Raw genomic sequence first — 25,390 nt, forward strand, 5'->3', positions numbered from 1 at the left:
AGAGGTTTGAGGGGACAAGAAAATGGACTGGGAACAGATAAATTTCAGACGCAAAAGGAGAAGGGATGCTCTAGAAGTTTGATGATTAGAGCTGGGAAAACACACACAGAGACGAGAAAGAAAGATACTTAAAGTCCACCTTGGCAGGCACGTTTCCCCCCTCAGTAAAAGTCAGACAGTTCACGGTGAAAAGAATAAATCCGTTCCGTGCTCTGCCACGTAAGGACTCTTTTCTGCAGTTGAAATGTGCTTTGCATTAGATGGTGAGCCAAAACATTTTGCCAAGTCCGATGGGCTGCCAGTCTTGGTTCATTTGTTAGTTTCCCAAAACTACTTTATTAAACCAGTCAGGGCTGTGCCCAGGAGAAGGAGACGTCTAACAACAACAACAACAACAAAACCCCACCAAAATATTAAAAAGAGCACCTCCCGTTTTCTCTCTGGCTCTGCCTCCTGGGAAAATTAAGGGTGTGGGATGTTTCAGCGACCAAGGAAATTCTCCTTGTATTTGAGGGGCGTCTCACTGAATGCCTGCAAGCAGCGAAGTCCACACACTGTGCTAATGGTCAGATTACGGTATTTGTCTTAAAATAGCAATAATATCCTGGCTATTTCATGCTTCAGTAAAATATTTAAATTGAAATGGCATTTTTTTTTTCCTTTGGTGAATCAGACTTGGTTGCATTTTAATAACCCGTTTTTCTCTCTGTAACTGGAGTGCAAACTACCCACCGGGGTGTTTCGGGGAATGAAGGGAGGGGGGTGGTTCCCACGTCATCTGGCTGCTGTTGAGTTGCTGTTCTAATTGAGGTTTGGCCCAGGAGGACGAAGTTTCTTTTCCACTTATCCTAATAGATGCTCTTGATTTCAAATTTCTACCCAGTTCTGCAGCAACCAAGGGTGGATTGGAAAACACGAGGTCTTGGCTTCTTTTTCTTCCCTTTTGTGTATTCAGCAGTAACCCAGGGAAGTCCAGGCATTGAAAATCAGATGCTAGGATTGCAAAATCTTTTGAAGCCCCCACCCCGATGATGTGGTTGTTCAGTTGCTGAGTTGCAACCCCGTGGACTGCAGCACGCCGGGCTTCCCTGACCTTCACTGTCTCCCAGAGTTTGCTCAAACTCATGTCCATTGAGTTGGTGATGCCATCCAACCATCTCATCTTCTGTTGTCCCCTTCTTCTCCTGCCCTCAATCTTTCCCAGCCTCAGGGATGATGTGGAGGTGCATGCAAGGCAGAATCACCCTCCACTGTCAACTCAATACCCCCACAAGCACCCTGACTTAGGAAACATCAGCATCTCTGTGATCATTCCACTTATTTGGGAAAAGCAGGCATTTGGCATTAGAGAAGAGGGATGATCCTCAGACAGTAAAGAATCTGCCTGCAATTTTGGAGACCTGGGTTCAATCCCTGGATTGGGAAGATCCCCTGGAGGAGGGCATGGCAACCCACTCCAGTATTCTTGCCTGGAGAATCCCATGGACAGAGGAGCCTGGCGGGCTGCAGTCCATGGGGTTGCAAAGAGTCACACACAACTGAGCGGGTAAGCATAGCACAGAGGGATGAAGGGAGCTTCTGCAAATCAGGGAATGTCTAGTCAGCATGCTCTGGATAATTGTTGCCTATCCCTACCACCAGCATGAAATTGACTTCAGCTTCCCCTCATTTCCCCCCACCCCCCGCCCTGGAGCATGTTCATGTGACTTAAGACTTGTCTTGACCCAGAGTGGAAAAGATGCCCTTAATGTGAATATGGACTTCCCAAGTGGTAAAGACTTTACTAGTGGTAAAGAACCTACCTGCCAAAGCCAGAGATATAAGAAACACAGGTTCAATCCCTGGGTTGGGAAGATCCCCTGGAGGAGGGCACAACAACCCATTCCAGTACTCTTGCCTGGAAAATCTCGTGGACAGAGGAGCCTGGTGGGCTACAGTCCATAGGGTTGCAAAGAATCGGATATGACCCAAGTGACTTAGCATGCAAGCACAAAGTGAATATATTTTTTTCCAGAAAATTCATTTCAACCATGCTAAGAATCCGGGAGCATCACTAGGGAGGAAAGAAAGACATCTCCGAAGCCCTTTGAAGGTGAAAAATAATTCCATAGGAAGAACGATGATCTTAATTAAATATTAGATGTAATTAGCCCAAAGTGTAAATGTTGGGAATATTAATTAGGGTCTCTTTGGAATGGTTGTCAGTGTTAATAAGAAACCGCAGGGGTCCCACCAACATCTGTCTGAGAACTCCAGGCATGGGAGTGCATCTCTGGTTCCAAGGACTTGAGTGCTACCTGTAGGCTCCTTGGCTACCGTGGACACTGTCTGTTAGAGTTGAGTACCCTGGCTTTATTTTTCTGGGCTCCAAAATCACTGCAGATGGTGATTGCAGCCATGAAATTAAAAGACGCTTACTCCTTGGAAGGAAAGTTATGACCAACCTAGACAGCATATTAAAAAGCAGAGACATTACTTTGCCAACAAAAATCCGTCTAGTCAAGGCTATAGTTTTTCCAGTGGTCATGTATGGATGTGAGAGTTGGACTATAAAGAAAGCTGAGTGCTGAAGAATTGATGCTTTTGAACTGTGGTGTTGGAGAAGACTCTTGAGAGTCCCTTGGACTGAAAGGAGATCCAACCAGTCCATTCTAAAGGAGATCAGCCCCGGGTGTTCTTTGGAAGGACTGATGCTAAAGCTGAAACTCCAATAGTTTGGCCACCTGATGCGAAGAGTTGACTCATTGGAAAAGACTCTGATGCTGGGAGAGATTAGGGGCAGGAGGAGAAGGGGACGACAGAGGATGAAATGGCTGGATGGCATCACCGACTTGATGGACATGGGTTTGGGTGGACTCTGGGAGTTGGTGATGGACAGGGAGGCCTGGAGTGCTGCAGTTCATGGGGTCGCAAAGAGTCGGACACGACTGAGTGACTGAACTGAACTGAACCCTGGTTTTGCCAGATTGGTGCAGGTTTGGGTGGAGGTTAGGATTTGTCCTGGCTCCAGTGGTGCTCCTACTTGGTCCTTGCCCTTGGCCCTTGGAACCTCAGAGCCTCCAGAAGCCAGACTTCAGGCTTGAGGTGGCGGAAATTTCCCAAGCTGCTATTCTAACACTTGCAGAGGATACCCCTCGTCCCTCCGCAGTTTGGCAATCAGAAGCCTGGCCTCTTTGAATCAAATATCCCAGCATCTGCGGGCTCCCCATGTGGCACTAGTGGTAAAGAATCTGCCTGCCAGTGCAGGAGATGAAAGAGACGAAGGTTCCATCCCCAGGTCAGGAAGATACCCTGGAGAAGGAAATGGCAACCCACTCCAGTACTCTCTCCTGGAAAAAAACCATGGACAGAGGAGCCTGGAGGGCTATAGTCCACAGGGTCACAAAGAGCTGGACATGACTGAGCAACTGACTGACTGACCCTAGCACCTGACATGCCTCCTGATGGAAAACAGGTCTCAGAGTCACTGTATATGTGACAGAGAGTGGCTTATTTATTTAAAATCAGAAACGTATCTCCCCACCAGGGGATCTTCTTGCCAGATGAGAGATACCTTGGCATGGGATAAACACGGGCTCTGGTTCAGCTCCTGGCTTTCCTCAGAAATACCTGTGGCTGTGACCTCACAATATTATTTATCAGCTCTGGGCCACAGTATCCTTTACAATGAAATAAAGTGGGATTCCAGATGTAAAGCAGAGTCTAGACCTTGGCACTATTAACCTTCGGAGCTGGATAATCCTGGGTGGTGGTGGGGTGATCCTGTGCATCGTAGGGTGTTCAGCAGCATCTCTGGCCTCCTAGAAGCTCTAGACGCTGGTGCCACTTAATCCCCAGTTGTGATGCCACTTAATCCCCAGTTGTGACAAACGAGAGTGTCTCTAGTCATTGCTTCATGTCTCCTGGGAAGAAATCATCCTTGCTTAAGGACTTTTGCTGTAAAAACGCTCAGCACCATGCCTGATGCCCACTACATGTGAGTGTCACTCGCTTTGTCTTCTGGGCTCTGGTTTGAAGAGGATGTCTTTCAGATGGAGCAGAGAAATGTGACACCATCACTGGTCTTCTCATAAGCCCACTTTTGCTGGGTTTGACGAACTTGTGTGTACAGTGTAGATGTCTGGTGATACAAAGAACATTCTGGAAAAGATTCTATGGCATCCCTCTCCCACCATGCTTTCTTCAAGTCTGGCTGAGCCACCCCCTCCTTGGTTTAGGGAGAAGGCACCCCCTTTTCTATCCCTGCTTCACCACTGACTGTATTTCCTGCCCAAAGTATTTGTGCAAACACAGCTTCTTAACTGATGTCCCCGTGATTCATGATAAGTCTGCCACAACGATGAGAAAACCTTTTCTGCAAAGGGCCCAATAGTTCAATAGTTTAGGCTCTGTGGCCTATATGGTCTCTTATCATAGTGACTCAAGTCTGCCACTGGGGCACAGTGAGCATGGTGTGTCCCAATAAAACTTTATTTACAAACACAAGTCATGGGCCAGATTTCTTCCAGAGTTCATTTGTGCATCCCTCTCCTATCCCCTCTCCTCCATCCTGTTGCCAAATGAAGCCTAACAGAGCCCAGAGTTCACTGGCTAAGCATGCACTCACTTAACAGACACTGGGGTCTGTTGACTTTGCAGCCAGTGTGCTTTGGAACCCTGGAGATAGAGCAGAGAATGTGATGCAGCCTTCTACCATCTGGATGTTCACAGGCAAATCATCAGGCAATGGCAGTACCTCGAGTTACATGGGAAGTGAGCAAAGCTGAAGTAGAGCATAGAGGACAGGCAGCTGATGTGATATTATTGTCAAGGAGACTGGCTGGGGGATCTGGAACCTCAAAGAGAAGCCAAGGGCTCCCCTGGTGGCTCAGTGGTAAAGAATCTGCCTGCCAATGCAGGAGACACGGGTTCAATCCCTGGTCCGGGAAGATCCCACATGCCAGAGGGCAACAAAGCCCATTCACCATGACTACTGAGCCTGTGCTCTTGAGCCCAGGAGCCACAACATGGAAGCCCATGTGCCTAAAGCCCGAGGTCCCAAAGAAAAACCACCACATTGAGATACTCACACACCACAAGTTGAGAGTAGCCCCGCTCTTTGAACTAGAGAAGAGCCTGCACAGCAATGAAGACCCAGCAGAGCCAAAAGTAAATAAATAAATATTTTAAAAGAGAGAGAGAAGCTGAGACTAGCCAGGCAAGGGAGTAGGAGAGAACTCCCCAAGCACAGGAGGCAGCAAACAGGAAGACATGATGTTGTTGAGAGGATAAAGAGACCATACGCTTCCTGAGGTCAGGCCCTTCCCTGGGCAGTGCCGAGAGGGGTCAGATCCTAGCACGGAGCAGCTGCTGCTTTGCAGAAGCACGTGGGACTGGTTCTGTCTTCCTGAGATGGCTCTGCCATGCAGAAAGGCTAGGTGGGCGTATACGTTCCTGTGAAAGCATTTCTACTGAAGGTGGAGCAAGGAAAGCCGTGTCTATATTGACCATCTCTCTCTACCCCTGATCCTGTGAGCATTTCAGGCTCCCTTGGTGTTTTTTACAAGACCGTCTTTCAGAGACAAGCGAGGGGAGGGGCAGGAGAGGCTGAAATAGATCTTTGGGCAGAAGTGAAATCTGTCCCAGAGAATTTCCCTTTGGAGGATTCTCAAGGTCCCAAAGCTTCTAGGACTTCTCATGAGCCAGAAAGAAGTTGCATCACATGGAATTTCTGTGCACAAGTCTATTGAGCAGCCCTGTAGAAGAAAAGAATACTAGTTGGCTGATATACAGTATTTTTTTTTCTTTTTTGGTATTAGTCAAGACCTTTTTGGTTGCATGTAATGGAAAATCGGACTTACACAGACATTTACTGAGTTATGGAATTTAAACAGCAGCATTACTGACTGCAGAAAGAGCTGGATCCAAGACTTCAGATGATGTCAGGGGGACTCAGTGGGTCTGCGTTTCCATTTCTGGGCTCCGTTTTCCTCCGGGTCGGCTTCTGCTTTAGGGAGGCCCCCTTTCAAGAGGCATTTCTTGGTAGCTCCAAGCTGGTATTATGTTTTCCAGTTACCAATCATCGTAGTGAAGGAACTTCCTCCCTGAACGCCAGTCGGGTCCCAGGATAAAGCCTCACAGGAGTGGCAAGGGGTCAACTCACTAACTGGCTTAGAGGGATGAGCATGAGCCCCCATCACTGTGGCCATGAGAGGAGAGCCCTCTGGTCAGCCAGACTGGGTCACGTGACCCAGAGGAAGGTTCGGCCACATCTGCAGGTCATGGGCTGGGAGTGGACGTGTCCCCTGAGAGGGAACTGGGCTTATCCTTGAAGAGGCTGAACAGTGAGCGACAGTGACGGTGAATGTGGTTTCCCAAGGACAGATAGTTAACTTTGCACCTCAAGCGATCCAACCCCAGCACAGTCAGACCCTCACAGCCCCCCAGTGCCGTGAAAACATGTTGCCAAGAAAGCCACGGCTGTGCATTTTTGCTTCCGATGGCACAGACATTTGGAGAAATTAGTCCAGGGGAGGAAAGGGCCTGTTGGGGGTGTTTTCACTTGTAAAATGTTTTAAACTTATCCTAAGTGCTGTTCTCTTCCAAGTGTCATCTTTAACATTCTAATTAAGGTTCCTTCTAAACAAATGCACCAGCTCTTGGCACCGCTCTTGAGAATAAACTTTTTTTCTAGCCTCTCTGTCATAATGGGTTTTGCTGTATTCAAGTTGCTTGGGCTGAAGATGCTCTCAAATGTCAGTGGCAGGGACTCTGGAGATGGGAGAGATTCTGACATTGTTGCCCTGGTATCATTACAGGAGGGATGAAGTCACATCTAATTGGCCACAGACAATGGGAGAGGGAACTATTGGGTGGGCTTAATTGCTAAGCTTTCCCTCTCTCTCTCTGACTGTGCAATCCCATTTCTTAAGACCATGGAAAATTTAGACCTCTGGGTTACAGTCCCTGATGCCGTCTGTGTGTGTACGTGTGTGTGTGTGTGTGTGTAGGGTAGTAAAGTTGTGGGGGTGGGGGTGGAAAGAGAGGTTTCCTGAAAGGGAAGCATTTGAACACTTCTTTTTTTATTCTTTTGACTTGACTGTAATTATCACATTGCATGTTTTGCCTAGATCTGAAGGGCGAATTGTTATATAATGCTCTACTTATAAAAAAAAAAATAGGGAATCGGGGGGAGGCATTGATTAACAAGGCTAAGAGTCAAATCCATGTTTTGCAGAGACACTTAAAATGAGACTATCGTAGAGGGTCATCGTTGTCCAAATTAGGTCTTGAATTTTCATCAGCCACTTCATGTTGGCTCTGAGAACATCACACACACACACACACACACACACACACACTGACCCTTGAAAGGACCACCACCCCCATCCCATTATGTGAGCCAAAGCACATAAAATGTTGATTAAATTCTAATGCTTACACGAATTGTCTCTCCTCTCAAGAACACACACGTTCAATTTAATCTCTCTTGGCATTTTAAGTATCAAATCAAGGCTCCGCTGTCACTGGCGACGACTACAGGCTCACATGTTCCAAAATGGGAATGAAATTAGAAAGACCTGCCAGAAAAATCCAGTGCAGAAGAACACAGACTCTCACATTGTGTAGCTCTTGGGCTGCATGACATGCGAAAGGGTCTTCCACCTTTCAGAGCCTCGATTTCTGCATCTGTACAGTGGGCCTGTCTCAGTGATAACTGTTCTGTCCTTTAGTTGCTAAGTCCTGTCTGACTCTTTGCAGCCACCTGAACTGTAACCTGCCAGGCTTCTCTGTCTGTGGAATTTCCCAGGCACGAATACTGGAGTGGGTTGCCATTTCCTTCTCCAGGGGATCTTCCCCACCCAGGGATGGAACCCACGTCTCCTGCATTGGCAGGCGGGTTCTTTACCACTGAGCCACCAGGGAGGCCCTGGTGATGGTTACTTCATCCTTATACAGTCTGATGAAGATGGTACCCATCTCAGGCTCTGGGCACCACCCTGGTACCCACGCGACATCTGGGGAGCTGTTGTTCCTGGGTCTGGGGAGAAGGTTCTGCCTGGTGCTCGCTCATGGTTTCTCTCCCTCTCTCTGATTTTCCAGGGTAATCAGGAAGCAGCAGCTGCCCCTGACACAATGGCTCAGCCTTACGCTTCGGCCCAGTTTGCCCCGCCTCAGAACGGCATCCCCGCGGAATACACGGCCCCTCACCCCCACCCCGCACCGGAGTACACTGGCCAGACCACCGTCCCGGAGCACACGTTAAACCTGTACCCTCCCGCGCAGTCGCACTCGGAGCAGAGCGCCGCGGACACGAGCGCGCACACCGTCTCGGGCACGGCCACAGTAAGTGTGCGCTGGTTTCGGGGGGCAGGGCGGTACCCCAGGATTCCTGGAATGACTGCGGGGCACACCCCTATGCAACTAGGGGGGCCCCATCCTGAAAAGCGATCCCTAAGCTCATCTTTGGAGTCCCAGCCTCTCCAGGTTCACCTCACTCACCTGCGCGTATCGTCTCGAGACGCTGGTTTAAATCAATACATTTTCCCATTAACCGCGTGTTTTGTTAAAGGGGAATGTTAATCTCTTTTCTGCTTCTGCAGTTTCGCTTTTTCTGGGATTATGTCGTCTGTGTGGAATTATACACTATGTAATCTTTTTTTTTTTTTTTTTAATTGCCTTTTTGGAGATGCCATTTACATACCGTAAAATCCACCTATTCAAGGTATACAATTCAGGGATCATTATGGTATTTACAGAACTGTACAACCACTGCCACAGTCTATTTTGGGAATATTTCCATCACCCCCCAATCCATCTGTCCTTTGCAGCCACCCCCTGCCGGGTTCCCGCCCCAGCCCTCCATATCTTAGCCAAATTCATTCAAGTTGCACCCACATTGTGGCTTATGTCCTTAGCGTCTTCTTTATTGCATAGCCCCCGAGGTATGGGTGACCTGGGCTGCCAAAAGTCAGCAAGAGAATTTTGTAGAACTGTTTTGCATTTTGATGGTGGTGGTAACATACCTCTGTGCACCCAAAAGTCAACTTTCTTGCCTATGAATGGATGGAATGGATTAAAAACAAGCAAACAAACAGAAAAGAAACAGTCTATCACCACTACCAATGGAAACCAATATTGCTGGCTATTCATAAAAGCTAGTCACTCTAAACAAAAATGATGATTAAAAGTACACCACATTTATCTGCATACCACCGGAAGTAGCCATGCAATGTGCATCTCAGGAGAGGTATATGTAAACATTTAGGAAACCTTGTTCTATGGAATTCTTGAGAAGCCTGGACACATGCAGCTTCTTTCCAGAACACTTTATAGGTGCAAGGCACTTAGGCCTCTTTCTCCTAACCTCTGAAAAACTAGTATTTGTGAAGAAGTGTATTGGTTTGAAACGTCATCTGTCTTCTTGGAACCAAGTTCAGTTCAATTCAATTGCTCACTTGTGTCCAGCTCTTTGCAACCCCATGGACTGTAGTACCTCAGGCTTCCCTGTCCATCACCAACTCCTGGAGCTTGCTCAAACTCATGTCCATCAAGTGGGTGATGCCATCCAACCATCTCATCCTCTGTCATCCCCTTCTTATAACCAAGGCAACCATCTAACTTTGCTACCTGGTACCTCATTCACTTGGAAGTTCAGTTTGGAGATTTTTCAAAATAATGTAAATTGGAAAGTTTTCTATTGCCTTCCCTTTTTTATTGTGCCAAAATACATATAAAAATTTTAACCATTTTATCATGTACAGTCCAGTGGCATTAAGTACATTCACAGTGTAGCACATCCATCACCACTACAGAGTCCCAGACATCCCCATCTCCCCAACAGGAAACCTAGTATCCATCAGGCAGACGTCTTCCATTCCTCCCTCCCCACAGCCCCTGGGAGTCACCAGTCTGCTTTCTTTCTGTATACATTTGCCTCTTCTGGCTTTTTCAAAAGACTCAGTCGTACAGTATATGACCTTTTGTGTCTGTCTCCTTTCACTTAGAATGTTTTCAAGGTTCATCCGCGTTGTAGCATGGACCAGCACGTCATTCTTTTTCTATGACTGAATCCTGTTCCACTGTATGGATAGGTCCTATTTTGTTTATCTGTCCATCCATTGATGGGCATTTGGCTTGTTTCTACCTCTGGGCTATTGTCAATAGTGCTGCCGCCGCCTTGTTTGTCATTGTTTGCTGTAACTTAGAGACGGATTTATTAAATGGGCTTGCAAATGTCGTAGGTGCTTATTGTCGACGATAAGTATTGACTACCAGTGGTAGTGATGGGGCTGTTGTTCATTTGTGTGTTGGTTTTTTGTGTGTGTGTGATAACCAATGATAGGGCTTGTTATTTTAGGACTAAAAAAGTTCCCATCAGGCATCATTTATTAAGCTTCCACATGGACCAACCATACACACTGCTGTGGAAGATTCATTCCTTCACTCACAGAGATTTATTAAACATCTACTTAGGCCAGGACTCATACTTGATGATGTGAGTGAGCCACACGGAAATGATCTTTTCCATCTTTTTTGAAAAAAATTGTATTTTGGCTGCACTGGGTCTTCTTTGCTGTGTGCATGGGCTTCCTCCAGTTGCGGAGAGTGGGGCTCCTTTCTAGCTGTGGTGCACAGGCTTCTCACTGCGGTGGCTTCTCTTGCATGGGCTCAGTAGTTGTGGCACATCGGCTTTGTTGCCCCGTGGCACGTGGACTCTTCCCAGACCAGGGATTGAACCCATGACCCTTGCACTGGCAGGTGGATTCTTAACCACTGGACCACCATGGAAGTCCAGCTCATTCCCTCTTAGAACTAAATGTGGGAGACAGAGTAAAAATGTAGGAATCAAATAGCTCTATAAACAGACATGGTGAGTCATGCTCTTAAGGAAAAGACCAGTGCTATGGAGGATTAAAAAAAAGAGGAGAGGTACCACCTGCAAATGAGTAGCCGGAGGACATTTCTTCAAGGACATGATATTTAAGGGGAAAAGAAAAAGCTTCCAGGTAAAAGGAATACCAAGGTCATGGGTCCCAAGGTTGGAAAGAGCTGGGCTTATTCAAAGACTTGAAAAAGAAAAAATACCGAGGCAGCGTGTCTAAGGGCTTGTGAAGAGGGTGTAGGGATGCACAGTGGCAAAGGAGAACAAGAAGCAGCCACAGGGATCCTACGGTGTGTTCTATAAGAGGGTGGGATTCCCAGTTGAAAGCTATGGGAAGCCATTGAAAAGAGTTTAAGCCAGAAAAGTTTAAAAAATGACATTTCGAAGGGTAGAATTAATTATGCCTATGCTGTGCTTAGTCGCTCAGTCATGTCCAACTCTTTGAGACTCTATGGACTGCAGCCCCCACCAGGCTCCTCACTCCATGAGGATTCTCCAGGCAAGGATACTGGAGTGGGTGGCCATGCCCTCCTCCAGGGGATCTTCCAGACCCAGGGATCAAACCCATTTCTCCCACACTGCAGGCAAATTCTTTACCATTTGAGCCACCAGGGAAGCTTACCTTAAAGGAAATATTAAGCCAGCAGGCTCAATATCCTTTTCTCACATAAAGAACTCTTAAGAGATCAACCCGGCGACTTTTAAATTGCATCTTGTGTGTCCACAGTGCCCCTGGCACTACAGCGAGGTGACATGGTGAGCAAACAGGCTCCCTCGATCAGAGAGCTTTTACGCAGAGAGCCAAATACATAGGTCAAAGATGGTTCCACCAGGGTCAATGTGAACTCCTTTTCTCAGTGTTTATTTTTACTTATGTATTTATTTGGCCGTGCCAGGTCTTGGCTGTGGCATATGGATCTTCAGCCCTGTCGTGGCATGCTGGATCCATAGTTTAGGCATGTGTGCTCTTAGTTTTGGCATCTAGTTCCCCAACCAGGGATGGCACCTGGGCTCCCTGCATTTCGAGCTTGGAGTCTTAGTCACTGGACTACCAGAGAAGTTCCTGAGACTTCTCATTAAAGGTGTTGAACGAACAGAAAATGGTCAGTGCTAAAGGCAGTATGGTGAGCCATTTGCATAGAGAGCTTGAATTGATACCTTTGTCAAGTGTAGGCAATGGAGAGAAAGTCAAGGACTGATCACTAGAGAGCTCATGGGTGGTGAGGTTTGGAAGAAAAGGCGCTATTAATGAGACATAAAGAGGGTACCTGGATGGAGGGTTGAACCAGAGAGTGCTGTCATGGCAGCCTGGCAGGCATGAACTGAGGACATGATTGAAGCTGGCATACTGGACATCACCGAAGACCCAGGAGAAAGTAAAGTATTGGGGAGCAATTCCAGGGGGCCAAGAGTTGAGGAATAAATGGGAAATACCAGAATGGGTGTGCACAGTACCCTCATAAACCTTTGGAGTAAAGAGGAGAAAGAAAAGATAGCAATGGAAGAGCACAGAGGTCTGAGGAACTGGTTTGTAGGAGAGTGGATTTTGACTCAATATTTTACACCACAGAGAAGAGAGATGGAGGAAGGACAGGGAATAAGAGATAGGGAATGACTCAGGGAGAAAGCAGCAGAGTATTTTGGAGGAAATAGGAAGGAATCTGACCGTGAGCACACAGATTCAGTAGGTAGTCTGGGAAAGGAGAAGATGTGCTTTATTTTTTACAGCTCCATTGACATATAAATGACATACAATAAGCTGTGCATACTTAATAATTTTGTAATTATTTAGTGTCAATAAGTACATACGTATGGAACCATTTCAACTCTCATGATAATAGATATATCCATCATCTTCAAAGTGTTCTTTTTTTTCCACCTGGTAATCACTTTATTTTTGTTTACTTATTTATTCATTTGTTTATTTATATTGAAGTGTAGTTGATTTACAATGTTGTATTACTTTCAGAAGTACATAAATACAGTTGTACATATATTCAGTTATATATACATATATATGTGCATACATATGTGTGTGTGTATATATATATTCTTTTTCATTTTATATATAGTAATTTGTATCTCTTAATCCTGGATTCCGAATTTATCCCTCCCCTGCCTTTTCCCTTGTTTTGTATATCTGTGAATCTGTTTCTATTCTGCAAATTCATTTGCTCCATATTTTAAATCCCACGTATAAGTCAGATCATATAATATTTGTCTTTCTCTTCATGACTCACTACACCTTGTATGATCATCTCTAGGTCTCTCCATGTTGCTGCAAATGGCATTATTTCATTCTTTTTTATGGTTGAGTTATATTCCACTGTATATTTATATGTAACAGCAAAGAAGTTCCTTAAAAAACTAAAAATAGAGTTGTCATATGATCCAGTGACCCCACTCCTGGGTATTTATCTAGAAAAAGAAAACTATAACTTGAAAAGATACATGCACCCTGGAGTTTACTCATAACCCCTCTGTAATCTTCCCTCTCCATTCTCCTCTCCCCCATTCCCAGGAATCAACTGATCTGCTCCTGTAGTTTAGTTTTCAGTTTCTAGAATTTTCTATAAGTGACAGCAAGCATTGCATGTTTTTTCCCACTTCTTCTGGCTCCACTCTCACTCAGCATCATTGTTCACAGATTTGTCCACCTTGTTGCATGCATCAGTCCGTTCAGTCAGTTCAGTCATTCAGTCGTGTCCAACTCTTAGTGACCCCATGGACTGTAGGCACACCAGGCTTCACTGTCCATCACCAACTCCTGGAGCTTGGTCAAACTCATGTCCATCAGGTCAGTGATGCCATCCAGCCATCTCATCCTCTGTTGTCCCCTTCTCCTCCTGCCCTCAATCTTTCCCAGCATCAAGGTCTTTTCCAATGAGTCACCTCTTCATGTCAGGTGGCCAAAGTGTTGGAGTTCCAGCTTCAGCATCAGTCCTTCCAAAGAATATTCAGGACTGATTTCCTTTAGCATTGACTGATTTGATCTCCTTGCAGTCCAAGGGATTCTCAAGAGTCTTCTCCAACAGCACAGTTCAAAAGCATCAAGTCTTCGGCACTCAGCTTTCTTTATAGTCCAGTCTCACATCCATACATGACTACTGGAAAAACCATAGCCTTGACTAGACAGACTGTTGTTGACAAAGCAATGTCTCTGCTTTTTAATATACTGTCTAGGTTGGTCATAACTTTCCTTCCAAGGAGCAGGCGTCTTTTAATTTCATGGCTGCAGTCACCATCTGCAGTGATTTTGGAGCCTCCAAAAATAAAATCTGTCACTGTTTCCATTGTTCCCCCATCTATTTGCCATGAAGTGATGGGACTGGATACCATGATCTTAGTTTTTTGAAAGTTGAGTTTTAAGCCAACTTTTTCACTCTCCTCTTTCACTTTCATCAAGAGGTTCTTTAGTTCTTCTTTGCTTTCTGCCATAAGAGTGGTATCATCTGCATATCTAAGGTTATTGATGTTTCTCCCGGCAGTCTTGATTCCAGCTTGTGCTTCATCCAGCCCAGCATTTCTCATGATGTACTCTGCTGCTGCTGCTGCTGCTAAGTCACTTCAGTCGTGTCCGACTCTGTGTGACCCCATAGACGGCAGCCCACCAGGCTTCCCCGTCCCTGGGATTCTCCAGGCAAGAACACTGGAGTGGGTTGCCATTTCCTTCTCCAATGCATGAAAGTGAAAAGTGAAAGTGAAGTCGCTCAGTCGTGTCCGACTCTAGCGACCCCATGGACTGCAGCCTACCAGGCTCCTCCGTCCATGGGATCTTCTAGGCAAAAGTATTGGAGTGGGGTGCCATTGCCTTCTCCGGATGTACTCTGCATATAAGTTAAATAAGCAGGGTGACAGTAATCAGCCTTGACATACTCCTTTCCTGATTTGGAACCAGTCTGTTTTTCCATGTCCAGTTCTAACTGTTGCTTCTTGACCTACATACAGATTTTACAGGCACAAAGTAAGGTGGTCTGATATTACCTTCTCTTTAAGAATTTTCCACATTTTGTTGGGCTGTACACAGTCAAAAGCTTTGGCATAGTCAATAAAGCAGAAGTAGATGTTTTTCTGGAACTCTCTTGTTTTTTGATGATCCAGCGGATATTGGCAATTTGATCTCTGGTTGTTGGCATGCATCAGTAGCCTACTCCTTATATACCGCTTTGTAGAAGGTGCCACAATTTGTTGATTCATTTACCTGTGGATGGGCATCTGGTTGTTTTCCATTTTTGGCCACAAAGAAATGACCAGCTTACAAATAGGGACTGCCATGGATGCCTGAAAACATTTCAGTTTTGAGGCAAAAAAAAACTGTTACTGTCCATTCTGGCTGCTGTAACAAGACTAGACAGCAGAAATTTATTGCTCACAGTTCACGAGGCTGGAAGTCTAAGATCAGAGTGCCAGATGGTCAGGGGAGGGTCCGATTCCTGGTTCAGAGCCTCTCTGCCTTTTCACATGATGAGAGGGGTGAGGGGCTCTCTGAAGTCTGTTTTATGAGGGCACTAATCCTATTTGTGAGGGTTGCACCCTCATGACCTAATCACCTTGCCAAAGCCCCATCCTCTAACGCCATCACGTGAGACTTGAGGATTCTAACATGTGAGTCTGGGGCAGTGATTGGGGGACACAAGCATTCATACCCTAGCAAGAAGGAAGAGTAAGTGTGTGAGGAAACGGATGAATCCTGAGGTCAAGAGACAACCTGAGAAGGTCCTTGTATGCGACCTTCAAGCTCATCGTCAACTGACAGAGTGAGAAAGGGAAAAAATTGGAAGCAACAGAATGAGTCCTAAAATTGGGCAAATCTGCCAGGAATCTGGCTCAGAGAATCCCTAGGGTTTTTGAAGGGCATGGACAGCCTCTCTGACTTTGGAGACTGTGGAGTTGTGGTGGGACATGGTTGTTTGGTGACTGTGTCTATTCTAGCGATGTTTGGATGGTACACACTGCTTACAGGAGCTCTTCCAGGAAAGAGGACCATGATGAGGTGAACCAGGAGGGATTTGTGTCTGATCCTGAAGGGAGTCTTAGAACGTAGCCTCTTAGCTGGTTTTGAGGAAGGAGCAGTCATCCTAACAGGTGCCATCTTGTTTTCTGCTGCAATTACATACTTGTGCTTTTCTCCCGCAATTACATACTTGTGCTTTTCTCCCTTCTGCCAAAAGGGAAGATGCTTCTGTTTGTCGGTGACCTACTTTTGAGTTGTAGTAACCTGGCCTGACTGAGCAGAACATAGTCTATGACGAGTTTCTTCAAACTGTCTCTGCATCCTCATGAGTTTACCAAATGCACCATCTCTTTACTTAACCTCAAAGTGGGTCAGAGCCATGCTTCTGCCAACCCTGGAATACACAGCCCTGTATCAGACACCTCATTTATTACCCACAGGGTAGAGTTGTACCCAGAATAACTCCAACTGTCCTTTGACCGGTGCACAAAGTGCTTATTGCCAGTCTGAGGTCACTCGAGGGGCCGTTATAGAGAAAAGATCGATCCATCTGGTAGGCTCCAAGAACATCTAATATATGCACATCATTTCACACAAAGTGCAGGATCTGTAAAAGGGAAGCAGACTGCACCCAGAGTTCCCAGCCAGAGTCGAGGAAAGTACAGACAGAAAAGAACTACCAGGTCATCCTTTCAGCTCCCCAAGGGCTGAGATGAGTCCCCACAGGACATTTTTCTGCTGAATGCCTATTTAATGCGGGCCTCCAAACACATCATGGATCACTGTGCTGACAGAGCCAATGCTGTATTATATTAGAGACTGCTCCTGACAAGGTATTTTACTCTTGACATATTATAATTAGAGATTTGCAAGTGGTGAATTTCTCCATGTATCTCCAATAGCAACTTAACTTCTATTTTTAACACCTCTGCAGTCTGTCTAACAGTTTCCCACCAGCTCCAGGAACTAATGGGAAAAAGAACGTGGGACTTAGAGCTTGGTCTCTGAGCTCTGGGCTCCGTCAACAGAGAGAGGAGCTGTTTAAGAAGCCAACTTTCACTTGATCTTCAGCTCCTTCTAACTGGAGTGCTAACTGTGTCCCCAGTTTTCATCAATACCTTTGAGAAGATAAGACTTGGGTTGGTGATAACTTCCTGTCCTTAACCCTTTACATGATGGCTCTTCTTTGGAAGCTGATTATATAGGTAAGGTTTGGAGAAAACCGTTCAATGCACTCCTTTTTGTTAACTGGCAATTATTATTATTACTATTAATTATTCTGGCAATTAATGTTTGTGGCTAAAAAAAAAATCACACACTAGAAAAGTGTGTAAAATGTAAACTAAAATTTTCTTAGAAACAAGAGTCACCAATTCTTCATATTTCCTTCCAGAAATGCTCTATGCAAACACAAACATATGCCTGTGTCTTGGTCTGTTCAGGCTGCTATAACAAAAATCTTATAAATTGGCTGACTCATAAACAATAAGTATTTATCTCTCGCAGTTTGGAGGGTGGGAAGTCCAACATAGTGGCATCAACACGTGTGGTGTCTGGTGAGAATCCACCTCCTGCTTCATGAAGAGCCATCTTGTCGCTGAGTCCTCACTTAGCAGAAGGAGCGAGGGGGCTCTTGGGAGTCTCCTTTATTTTATTTTTATTGGAATATAATTGCTTTACAACGTTGTGTTAGTTTCTGCTGTATGACAAAGTGACTCAACCATATGCAACCATATATTCCCTCCCTCTTTGATCTCTCTCCCACCTCACTCCCAACCCAGCCACCTAGGTCATCACAGAGCACTGAGCTGAGCTCTCTGTACTTTATATCAGCTTCTCACTAGCTAGCTGTTTTACACATGGCAGTATATATGTGTCAATCCAAATCTCCCACTTTGTCCCACCCTCCCCTTCCCTTCTGGAATCTCCTTTACAAAGCCACTGATCTCATTTACGGCGACACTAGTGGTAAAGAACCTGCCTGCCAATGCAGGAGACGTAGAAAAACGTGCGTTCGATCCTGGGTTGGGAAGATCCCCTGGAGCAGGGAATGGCTACCCACTCCAGTATTCTTGCCTGAGAATTCCATGGACAGAGAAGCCTGGTGGGCTACTGTCCATGGGGTTGCAAAGAATCAGACACGACTGAAGTGACTGAGCACGCATGCACAGTCTCATTCATGAGGACTCCACCCTCATGACCTGATCACCTTCCAAAGGCCCCACCTCCTAATACCATCGCCTTGGAATCTAGGATTTCAGCATATGAATTTTGAGGAGACACAAACTCTTGGTTTATAGCAGCCTGATTGTCTGTTTCTCTCTCTGTCTCTTATTCAATCTTCACATCTTCTAACTTCTCACTAGTTCCATTCCCAAAAGGACAGAATTAAAGTCTATTAATCACCTGCTTTGGCACCTTTTATATCTTGGAGATCGTTCTGTATCAAGCTTTGCATTCTTTTTTTTTTTCATTTTGTGTGCTGTCTGACATAGAGCGGTCTGCCAGTGATTAAACTGGGTTGTTCCTGGGGTTCATTTTGCAGGGTCTGTATTCTCAATAGGCTATAGTGAGCAGCTGAGAGCAAATAGCACTGCCCACTTCCGGTATCTCTATGAATGGTTAAAGGTGCCTGGGTTTAAATGTAGACCCTCCAGGGAGCCACGTGCAGCCCGCAGACAGTCTTAAGAAGGCCTGCCACCCTCCCCCTTGCCCAGGACATTGTGCCATCCAATTCAGTTCACAGCCATTCCCCCGTGTGTCTGGGGCTATACCTCTCTTTAACAAAAGAAAGTAACTTGAGAGCTGTCTGGTGTCAGGGAGAAGAAAAGGAAAGACGTGCTCCCACTGAATGAGACCTGTTACGGTCACAGACCCTACTGGATACACTTTCATCCTTCATCTCATTTTGTCCTCACCAAACCTTTTACGGGGCTTCCCCGATGGCTCAGCGATAAAGAATCCACCTACAATGCAAGAGATGTGTCTTTGATCCCTGGGTCAGGAAGATCCCCTGGAGAAGGCAGTGGCAACCCACTCCTGGAAAACCAGGAGTATTCTTGCCTGGAAAACCCCATGGACGGAGGAGCCTGGCGGGCTGCAGTCCAAGGAGTCACAAAAGAACCAGACATGACTTGGCGAGGAAATAACAATAGCAAAGCTTTTATATGCTGTTAGTGCTCCCCATGTTACATTGAGAGCCCGAGGTTCAAGATGCCATGAGTATGGAGGAGTTGTGAGGCAGAGTAGAGACCCTCACCAGCTAGGTCTCGTGTCGAAGTTCAGACTTTCCTCAATCTCCAGGCTCTTCCCTACAAGGTCTCCTGGCCAGCAGCTAAGATGACCAGTGCCCGGGACCAGGCAGAACAATCTACAGTTCCACCCAAGGCTGGTTTCTTCAGCCTGCTCTCCAGTTTAGAGAAGCAGGTTAGCTAAGAAGCTGAAATCAGGATTTGCCAGGGTTAACCTCTTGGCTTCACCATTTCCAAGTGGTGGTGAAGGCTGTTGGACTGGTGGTTTGACCTCTCTGCTCTTAGAGTCCTACTGTTTCCTTCCTGCATGGTGGTTCTGCCATTCTGCAAACACCCTTCCTCTTCCCTTCTAAACGTCACCAGAGAAAAATTGTAGAAAAATACCTGAAGCCTCTCTTCCTGTCGGAAAACTTTGGCATTCCCTGCTTCCATTTAAAGTTTAGCAAAATCGCTAAAGGATGCCAATCTAAAAATAGGGTAAGTAGCTCCATCAAAACAGAAGGCAGGGACTTCCCTGGTGGTCCAGTGGCTAACAATCTGCCTTGCAGTACAGGGGATGTGAGTTCGATCCCTGGTTGGGGAACTAAGATCCCACATGCCATGGGGCAACTAAGCTTGCACAACATAACAGAAGATCCTGCATGCCACAACTCAGACCTGATGCAGCCAAATCAATAAAGAAAAATAAATATTTTAAGAAACAGGAGGCAGAGCATCCAGTCTCAGAAATAACAGTGTTTGCTCATCGAGTCTCAGGCCATGTTGTGATCACTGTACATATACAATCTTGACCCTCCATCATCAAAAAAAGAGAAAAGAATAGAAGTATATAGGAGGCATTGTCATCCTCCAGTTGAAAAACCCGAGGCAAGTAACTTTCTGAAGGTCATTGAAGCTAACAGATGGGAGCCAGGGCTCCAAACCAGGTGTGTCAGACCAAAACTCTTTAGGGCTTGGAGCCCAGAAGGCACCCCCAGGCAGGTTGGGGCACACATCCAGGGCTCGTCTCTCCATCCACAGCCACAGCAAAGAAGAATGCTTTGCCCAGGAATTCTTCCATCCATCCTGGGGAGGGCCCTGGCAGATCCAGACATGTGCAATATTACAGGCTTAGCGCCGGCTCTTATTTGAGACCAGTGCCTTGAGCAAACTCCAATAACATGTTTCAGTGGCTTCAAAATTGTCTTTTCAGATGACAGTGTAGCTGAGCTGTTTTGTCAATACCAGTTCCGCTTTCCTAAGGTTCACATTTGCTTTAAGGACACAGGTACTGCCTCTAGTTCCCTCTTGAGGCTGAGTATTATGCGTTTGCTTGCTGTCTATGCTTTAGAATAAATGGTCTGTGGCTTTCAGGATGAATTAAAAGCCTGTGTTACCCAATTCCAGGGCCATTTTTACCATTCCAAAGCACCAGGTGACCAAAGATCACCCAGTCCTGGGGGTCCAGTGTGTATCATGGAGTCCAAGTTCAGTTCAGTTCAGTCGCTCAGTCGTGTCCAACTCTTTCTTCAACCCATGGACTGCAGCACACCAGGCCTCCCTATCCATCACCAACTTCCAGAGCTTGCTCCAACTCATGTCCATCGAGTTGGTGACGCCATCCAGCCATCTCATCCTCTGTCATCCCCTTGTCCTCCTGCTTTCAATCTTTCCCAGCATCAGGGTCTTTTCTAATGAGTCAGTTCTTCACATCAGGTGGCCAAAGTATTGGAGTTTCAGCTTCAGCATCAGTCCTTCCAATGAATGTTCAGGACTGATTTCCTTTAGGATGGACTGGTTGGATCTCCTTGCAGTCCAAGGGACTCTCAAGAGTCTTCTCCAACACCACAGTTCAAAAACATCAATGCTTTGGCACTCAATTTTGGAGGCCAACTTAAGATAATTCTAAAGCCATGAGCTGATGCGACCCAAGTCTAATGTCTAGGAAGGACAGGCTTCCAGGGCTGCTGCCTGGAAGTTTGGAAGAATTGAAGGTTCTCATGACAAGTCAGGAAAAATGGTTTGGGATAAATAAAAACCCTTAGGTATTTTCAGGAGAAGGGGCTTCCCAGGTGGCACAGTGGTAAGGAATACACCTCCCAGTGAAGGAGATGCAAGAGATGTGGGTTCCATCCCTGGGTCTAGAAGATACCCTGGGGTAGGAAATGACAACCAGCTCTAGTATTCTTACCTGGAGAATCCCATGGACCGAGAAGCCTGGAGGGCTACAGTCCATGGTGTCGCAGAGAGCTGGACACAACAGTTGCTCAGTCATGTCTGACTCTTTGCGATCCCATGGACTATAGACTGCCAGGCTCCTCTGTCCATAGAATTCTCCAGGCAAGAAGACTGGAGTGAGTTGCCATTCCCTTCTCTAGGGGATCTTCCTGACCCAGGGATGGAACTCTAGTCTCCTGCATCGCAGGCAGATTCTTTATCATCTAAGCCACCAGGGAATCCGACAGCCACAGACACCCACACACACATTATCAACACATTATCAGGACAGGTAGTGAAGCATCAAGATAAAGAGCATGGAGCTCCCATCCCAGTTCTGACCCTGGGTGGGACCACTGGCATGGGATGGAAACTCTCTGAGCCTCACTTTCTCCCTTTGAGTACAGGAGGCTGTGACATCTTGATGAGATAATGCTGATGAAGGGCTTAGCACAGAGATGGGCACATAGTAAATATTCTACCAGATGAGCTATCGTAATCAGGAAATAATTACATCATTCTCCATGGGAAGTCAGAGCATTCTCCTTTGTCCTGAATTCTTCTTTCTAATTTTTTTTTTTCAGGACCATAAATCCATCCTAAGAATTGTGAAATTTCCTGGGTTAAGGGGGTAACAAAGATTCAATTTCCCACATTTATTTTTAAAGGAATTCTTGTATGTAATGATTTCCATACAAATTGTTTTCAATCACTCATGCCTGAGTTCAGCTGATGGGTACAAGCAAGTCATTGACCTAAGTCTGGGTCAGAGAGAGCAAGGTTAGGGTTTATTAAAGGGATATATGACTTAATGTTTAGCCCACATGGCTGAAGCCATCTTGCTTTTGCTGAACTAGGGAAGAACAGACCTATTCTATTTCTTTAGGGAGACTTATTGTCGAATTTCCACTGGGAGTGTTAAGTCACCAGAAATGTTTCTTTGTGACTTTGTCTTCATTTGGTGTTTTGTGCTTGTTCATACCTATATTCGTTGTCATCAATTTTACCCTCTCAGTATGACTAAGCAGTCTGTATCCTTGATGAAGATGTTAGTCTTTGAGCAAGTGTTTGCGCAGTGTCATTGTAAAGGGTTGGGATAATGACTGGATAATTCAAAGATGAAGTGGACTGTCTATGAGCTACACAAACGACTTTTAGGTGCTGGAGGAACCTTTGCATACCCCATGGCCTCATGCAGTGGTTTCATTCCTCTTGTTTGTTTTCATTCAGAGATTAATCTGTTTTGTGGGCAGCATTTGAATCACTCATTAGCCAGCCATCAGCTCATGCTTTTAATTCGTGGCCATATATTTTTGCAAGTTGATGGTGAATTCCTATAAAATCTGTGCTGTGTTGGATTTTAGGCAGGAGAAAGAAGTTGGCTGTGCTGTTAATTGAGGGTTCCTGGGGGCTTCCAGTCAGACTCTTGGAGTATTAGAGTTAGAAGGAACCACCTGTTGCAATCTCCTCATTGTATGGGTGTTAGGTGATCACATAAGGGCTGAAACCCAGATACTTTCAGGCTCAGGCAAGTAACGTACATATATGAAAGGGTTTGGTTTATGCTGGCTGCTGCTGCTAAGTCACTTCAGTCGTGTCCGACTCTGGGCAACCCCACAGATGGCAGCCCACCAGGCTCCTCTGTCCCTGGGATTCTCCAGGCAAGAATACTCAAGTGGGTTACCATTTCCTTCTCCAATGCATGAAAGTGAAAAGTGAAAGTGAAGTCGCTCAGTCATGCCTGACTCCTAGCGACCCCATGGACTGCAGCCTACCAGGCTCCTCTGTCCACGGGATTTTCCAGGCAAGAGCACTAGAGTGGGGTGCCATTGCCTTCTCCGATTTATACTGGAGACATCAGTAAAAGAAATAATTTTCTCCATTAAGATAAGAATGATAAAACCTTAGGCATTATGCTATGTGAGGCTTCCCTGGTGGCTTAGTGGTAAAAGATCCGCCTGCAGTGCAGGAGCCATGGGAAACTCGGGTTCAATCCCCAAGTCAGGCAGATCCCCTGGAGCAGGGTATGGCAACCCAGTCCAGTATTCTTGCCTGAAGAAACCCATGGATAGAGGAGCCTGGCAGGCTACAGTCCACAGGGTCACAAGAGTCGGACGTGACTGAAGCGACTTAGAACGCATGCACACATGATGCTGTGTGACCCTTGATAAAACCCTGTTGGTAGTCTAGAGGGCTCATGGCCCTTCCTCCCTTTCCTGTCATTCCATTCAATCTCTGCCATATTGAATTGCTAGCCCGGCATTGCAATATCTTGATTTTTTTTCAAGAGCGAGCAGCATTTTGGATTTTTTTCTGTGCTCTCCCATTCACTTCTATTTTGTTCCTTTTTGTTATCTGCCCAGCCTCTGAAGATACCAAGTTTATAACCCCTGACTAGTCTTTGAACCTTCATTTATTCTTTTTTAATAAGAGGTGAAATAAGGAAGCTTAACCCTTTGAGTGAGACTCTATTTCAGGTTTATAAAAAAAGGCAGCTTGGCTACTTCTGCATGACAATGCAGAGGTTCATAGAATGTGAGAGCTTGAAGTGACCATCTGGTCTACCGGCTTTGTTTACAAATGATGCCAAGGCTCAGAGAGGGAATGGGACCTGCCTGAGTCACACAGTGAATATCTCAGCAAAAACTAGAGCAGGGACAAGAAAATTTCCACTGTACCGTGGCCCTCCCTGTGCATCCTACTGGCTATGACCATGTTTTTTTTCTGTCTCCTGGATTCTGTAGTAGCTTTCAAAGTCCACGTACTTAGGGTTATGTCTGCATAAAAATAGACAAAGCCCACTAACCCTGCCTGTAGGAGCAAGTCAGGCTATATGATTTAAGGTTCCATTTCTCTTTGATATTCCATTTTGGTTCCTAGTCAGAGGTTTCAGCCAGCAGTAGACCCTGCTTCTGTAAAGGCTTCTGGAGTTCTGAAAGGAGGTGATTTTATCTTGTTCTCTCTCCTGCTGATCATGATGGTTGTACTGCTCATTCAATAGTGTTCCGTATTCCAACCGGCTCTAGTCTCAATTTCTCCTGGGCCAGAACACTCTAACCAGGGAGTCGTGGATTTTATCTTTGCATCTCTGAAGAGCATGGAGGCTGTCAGATTGTCAAGTGATAGCCTTTGATGTAGAGCTCAGTCCAGCCCATCGTCCTAGGTCCCCGAAGGGCAGAAGGTCAAACGGTGGGTTCTGCCCACCTCAGCAGAGTCCCCAGACCCTTGCGAGACAAGTCAATCTGGCAGATGAGCCAACCAGAGTGGAGACCCCACAGAAATGCTCATGGGTTCTCCAACTCTTGGACTTAGGAGAGAAGACCACTATAATACAGACTCTAACTCAGTCCTCTGACACCGGGAATGTCCGAATGTAGCCTGTCTAGAGGCCCTGACTTTTATGTGCTCTCTATGTCCTTGGAACAAAGCTACATGGGCAAGTTTGTTCCCCAATAAAACAAAATTTGCAGACTGTACAGTCCAAAACAAGCCAGGCCCTCAGGACCAAAGTCATTTTAAGGCTTAAGTGTTGCAGACGTTTTTCAAAAAAAAAGCAATTATTCTCCAATAAGAAATGATTTTTTTTTAAGTCCCTGTTCTAGTTTTTGCTGAAATATTCACTGTGTGATTCAGGCAGATCCTGAGATAGTGTGTGTGTGTGTGTGTATATATATATATATATGTGTTGTGCTATTCCCTAGAGGGGTGGGATGGGAGAGTGGCAGGGAGGTCCAAGAGGGAAGGGACATATATGTACTTACGGCTGATTCATTGTTGGTTTCTGCCATACAACAATGTGAATCAGCCGTGATCACACATATGTCCCCTCCCTCTCGGGCCTCCCTGCCACTCCCCCATCCCACCCGTCCAGGTTGTCACAGAGCTCCGAGCTGAGCTCCCTGTGTTATACAGCAGCTCCCAACCAGCTATCTGTTTTACGCATAAAAGTGTATATAGGTCAGTGCTACTGTCTCGGTTCTTCTCACCCTCTCCTTCCCCTACTGGGTCCGTAAGTCTGTTCTCTAAGCCTGCGTCTCTATTCCTGCCCTGCAGATATGTTCATCAGTACCATTTTTTTTCTAGATTCCACAGATATATATATCTCTTTCTCTGTGTTTATATGTA

The 25,390-nt window shown here is 45.9% G+C and overlaps 1 protein-coding gene across 19 annotated transcripts in view; it reads left to right on the top strand.

The window, feature by feature from the left end:
• Positions 1-25,390, top strand: part of RBFOX1 (RNA binding fox-1 homolog 1) — a 2,433,924-nt gene that overhangs the window by 2,219,274 nt on the left and 189,260 nt on the right. For all 19 annotated transcript variants that reach the window (XM_024984898.2, XM_059881313.1, XM_059881315.1 and 16 more), the window contains one exon: positions 8,083-8,325. In XM_024984898.2, the coding sequence (XP_024840666.1) occupies positions 8,083-8,325 (243 nt within the window). The remainder of the gene's footprint in view (positions 1-8,082; positions 8,326-25,390) is intronic.

This window comes from Bos taurus, chromosome 25 (genome assembly GCF_002263795.3).
Source record: "Bos taurus isolate L1 Dominette 01449 registration number 42190680 breed Hereford chromosome 25, ARS-UCD2.0, whole genome shotgun sequence".
NCBI lineage: Eukaryota > Metazoa > Chordata > Mammalia > Artiodactyla > Bovidae > Bos > Bos taurus.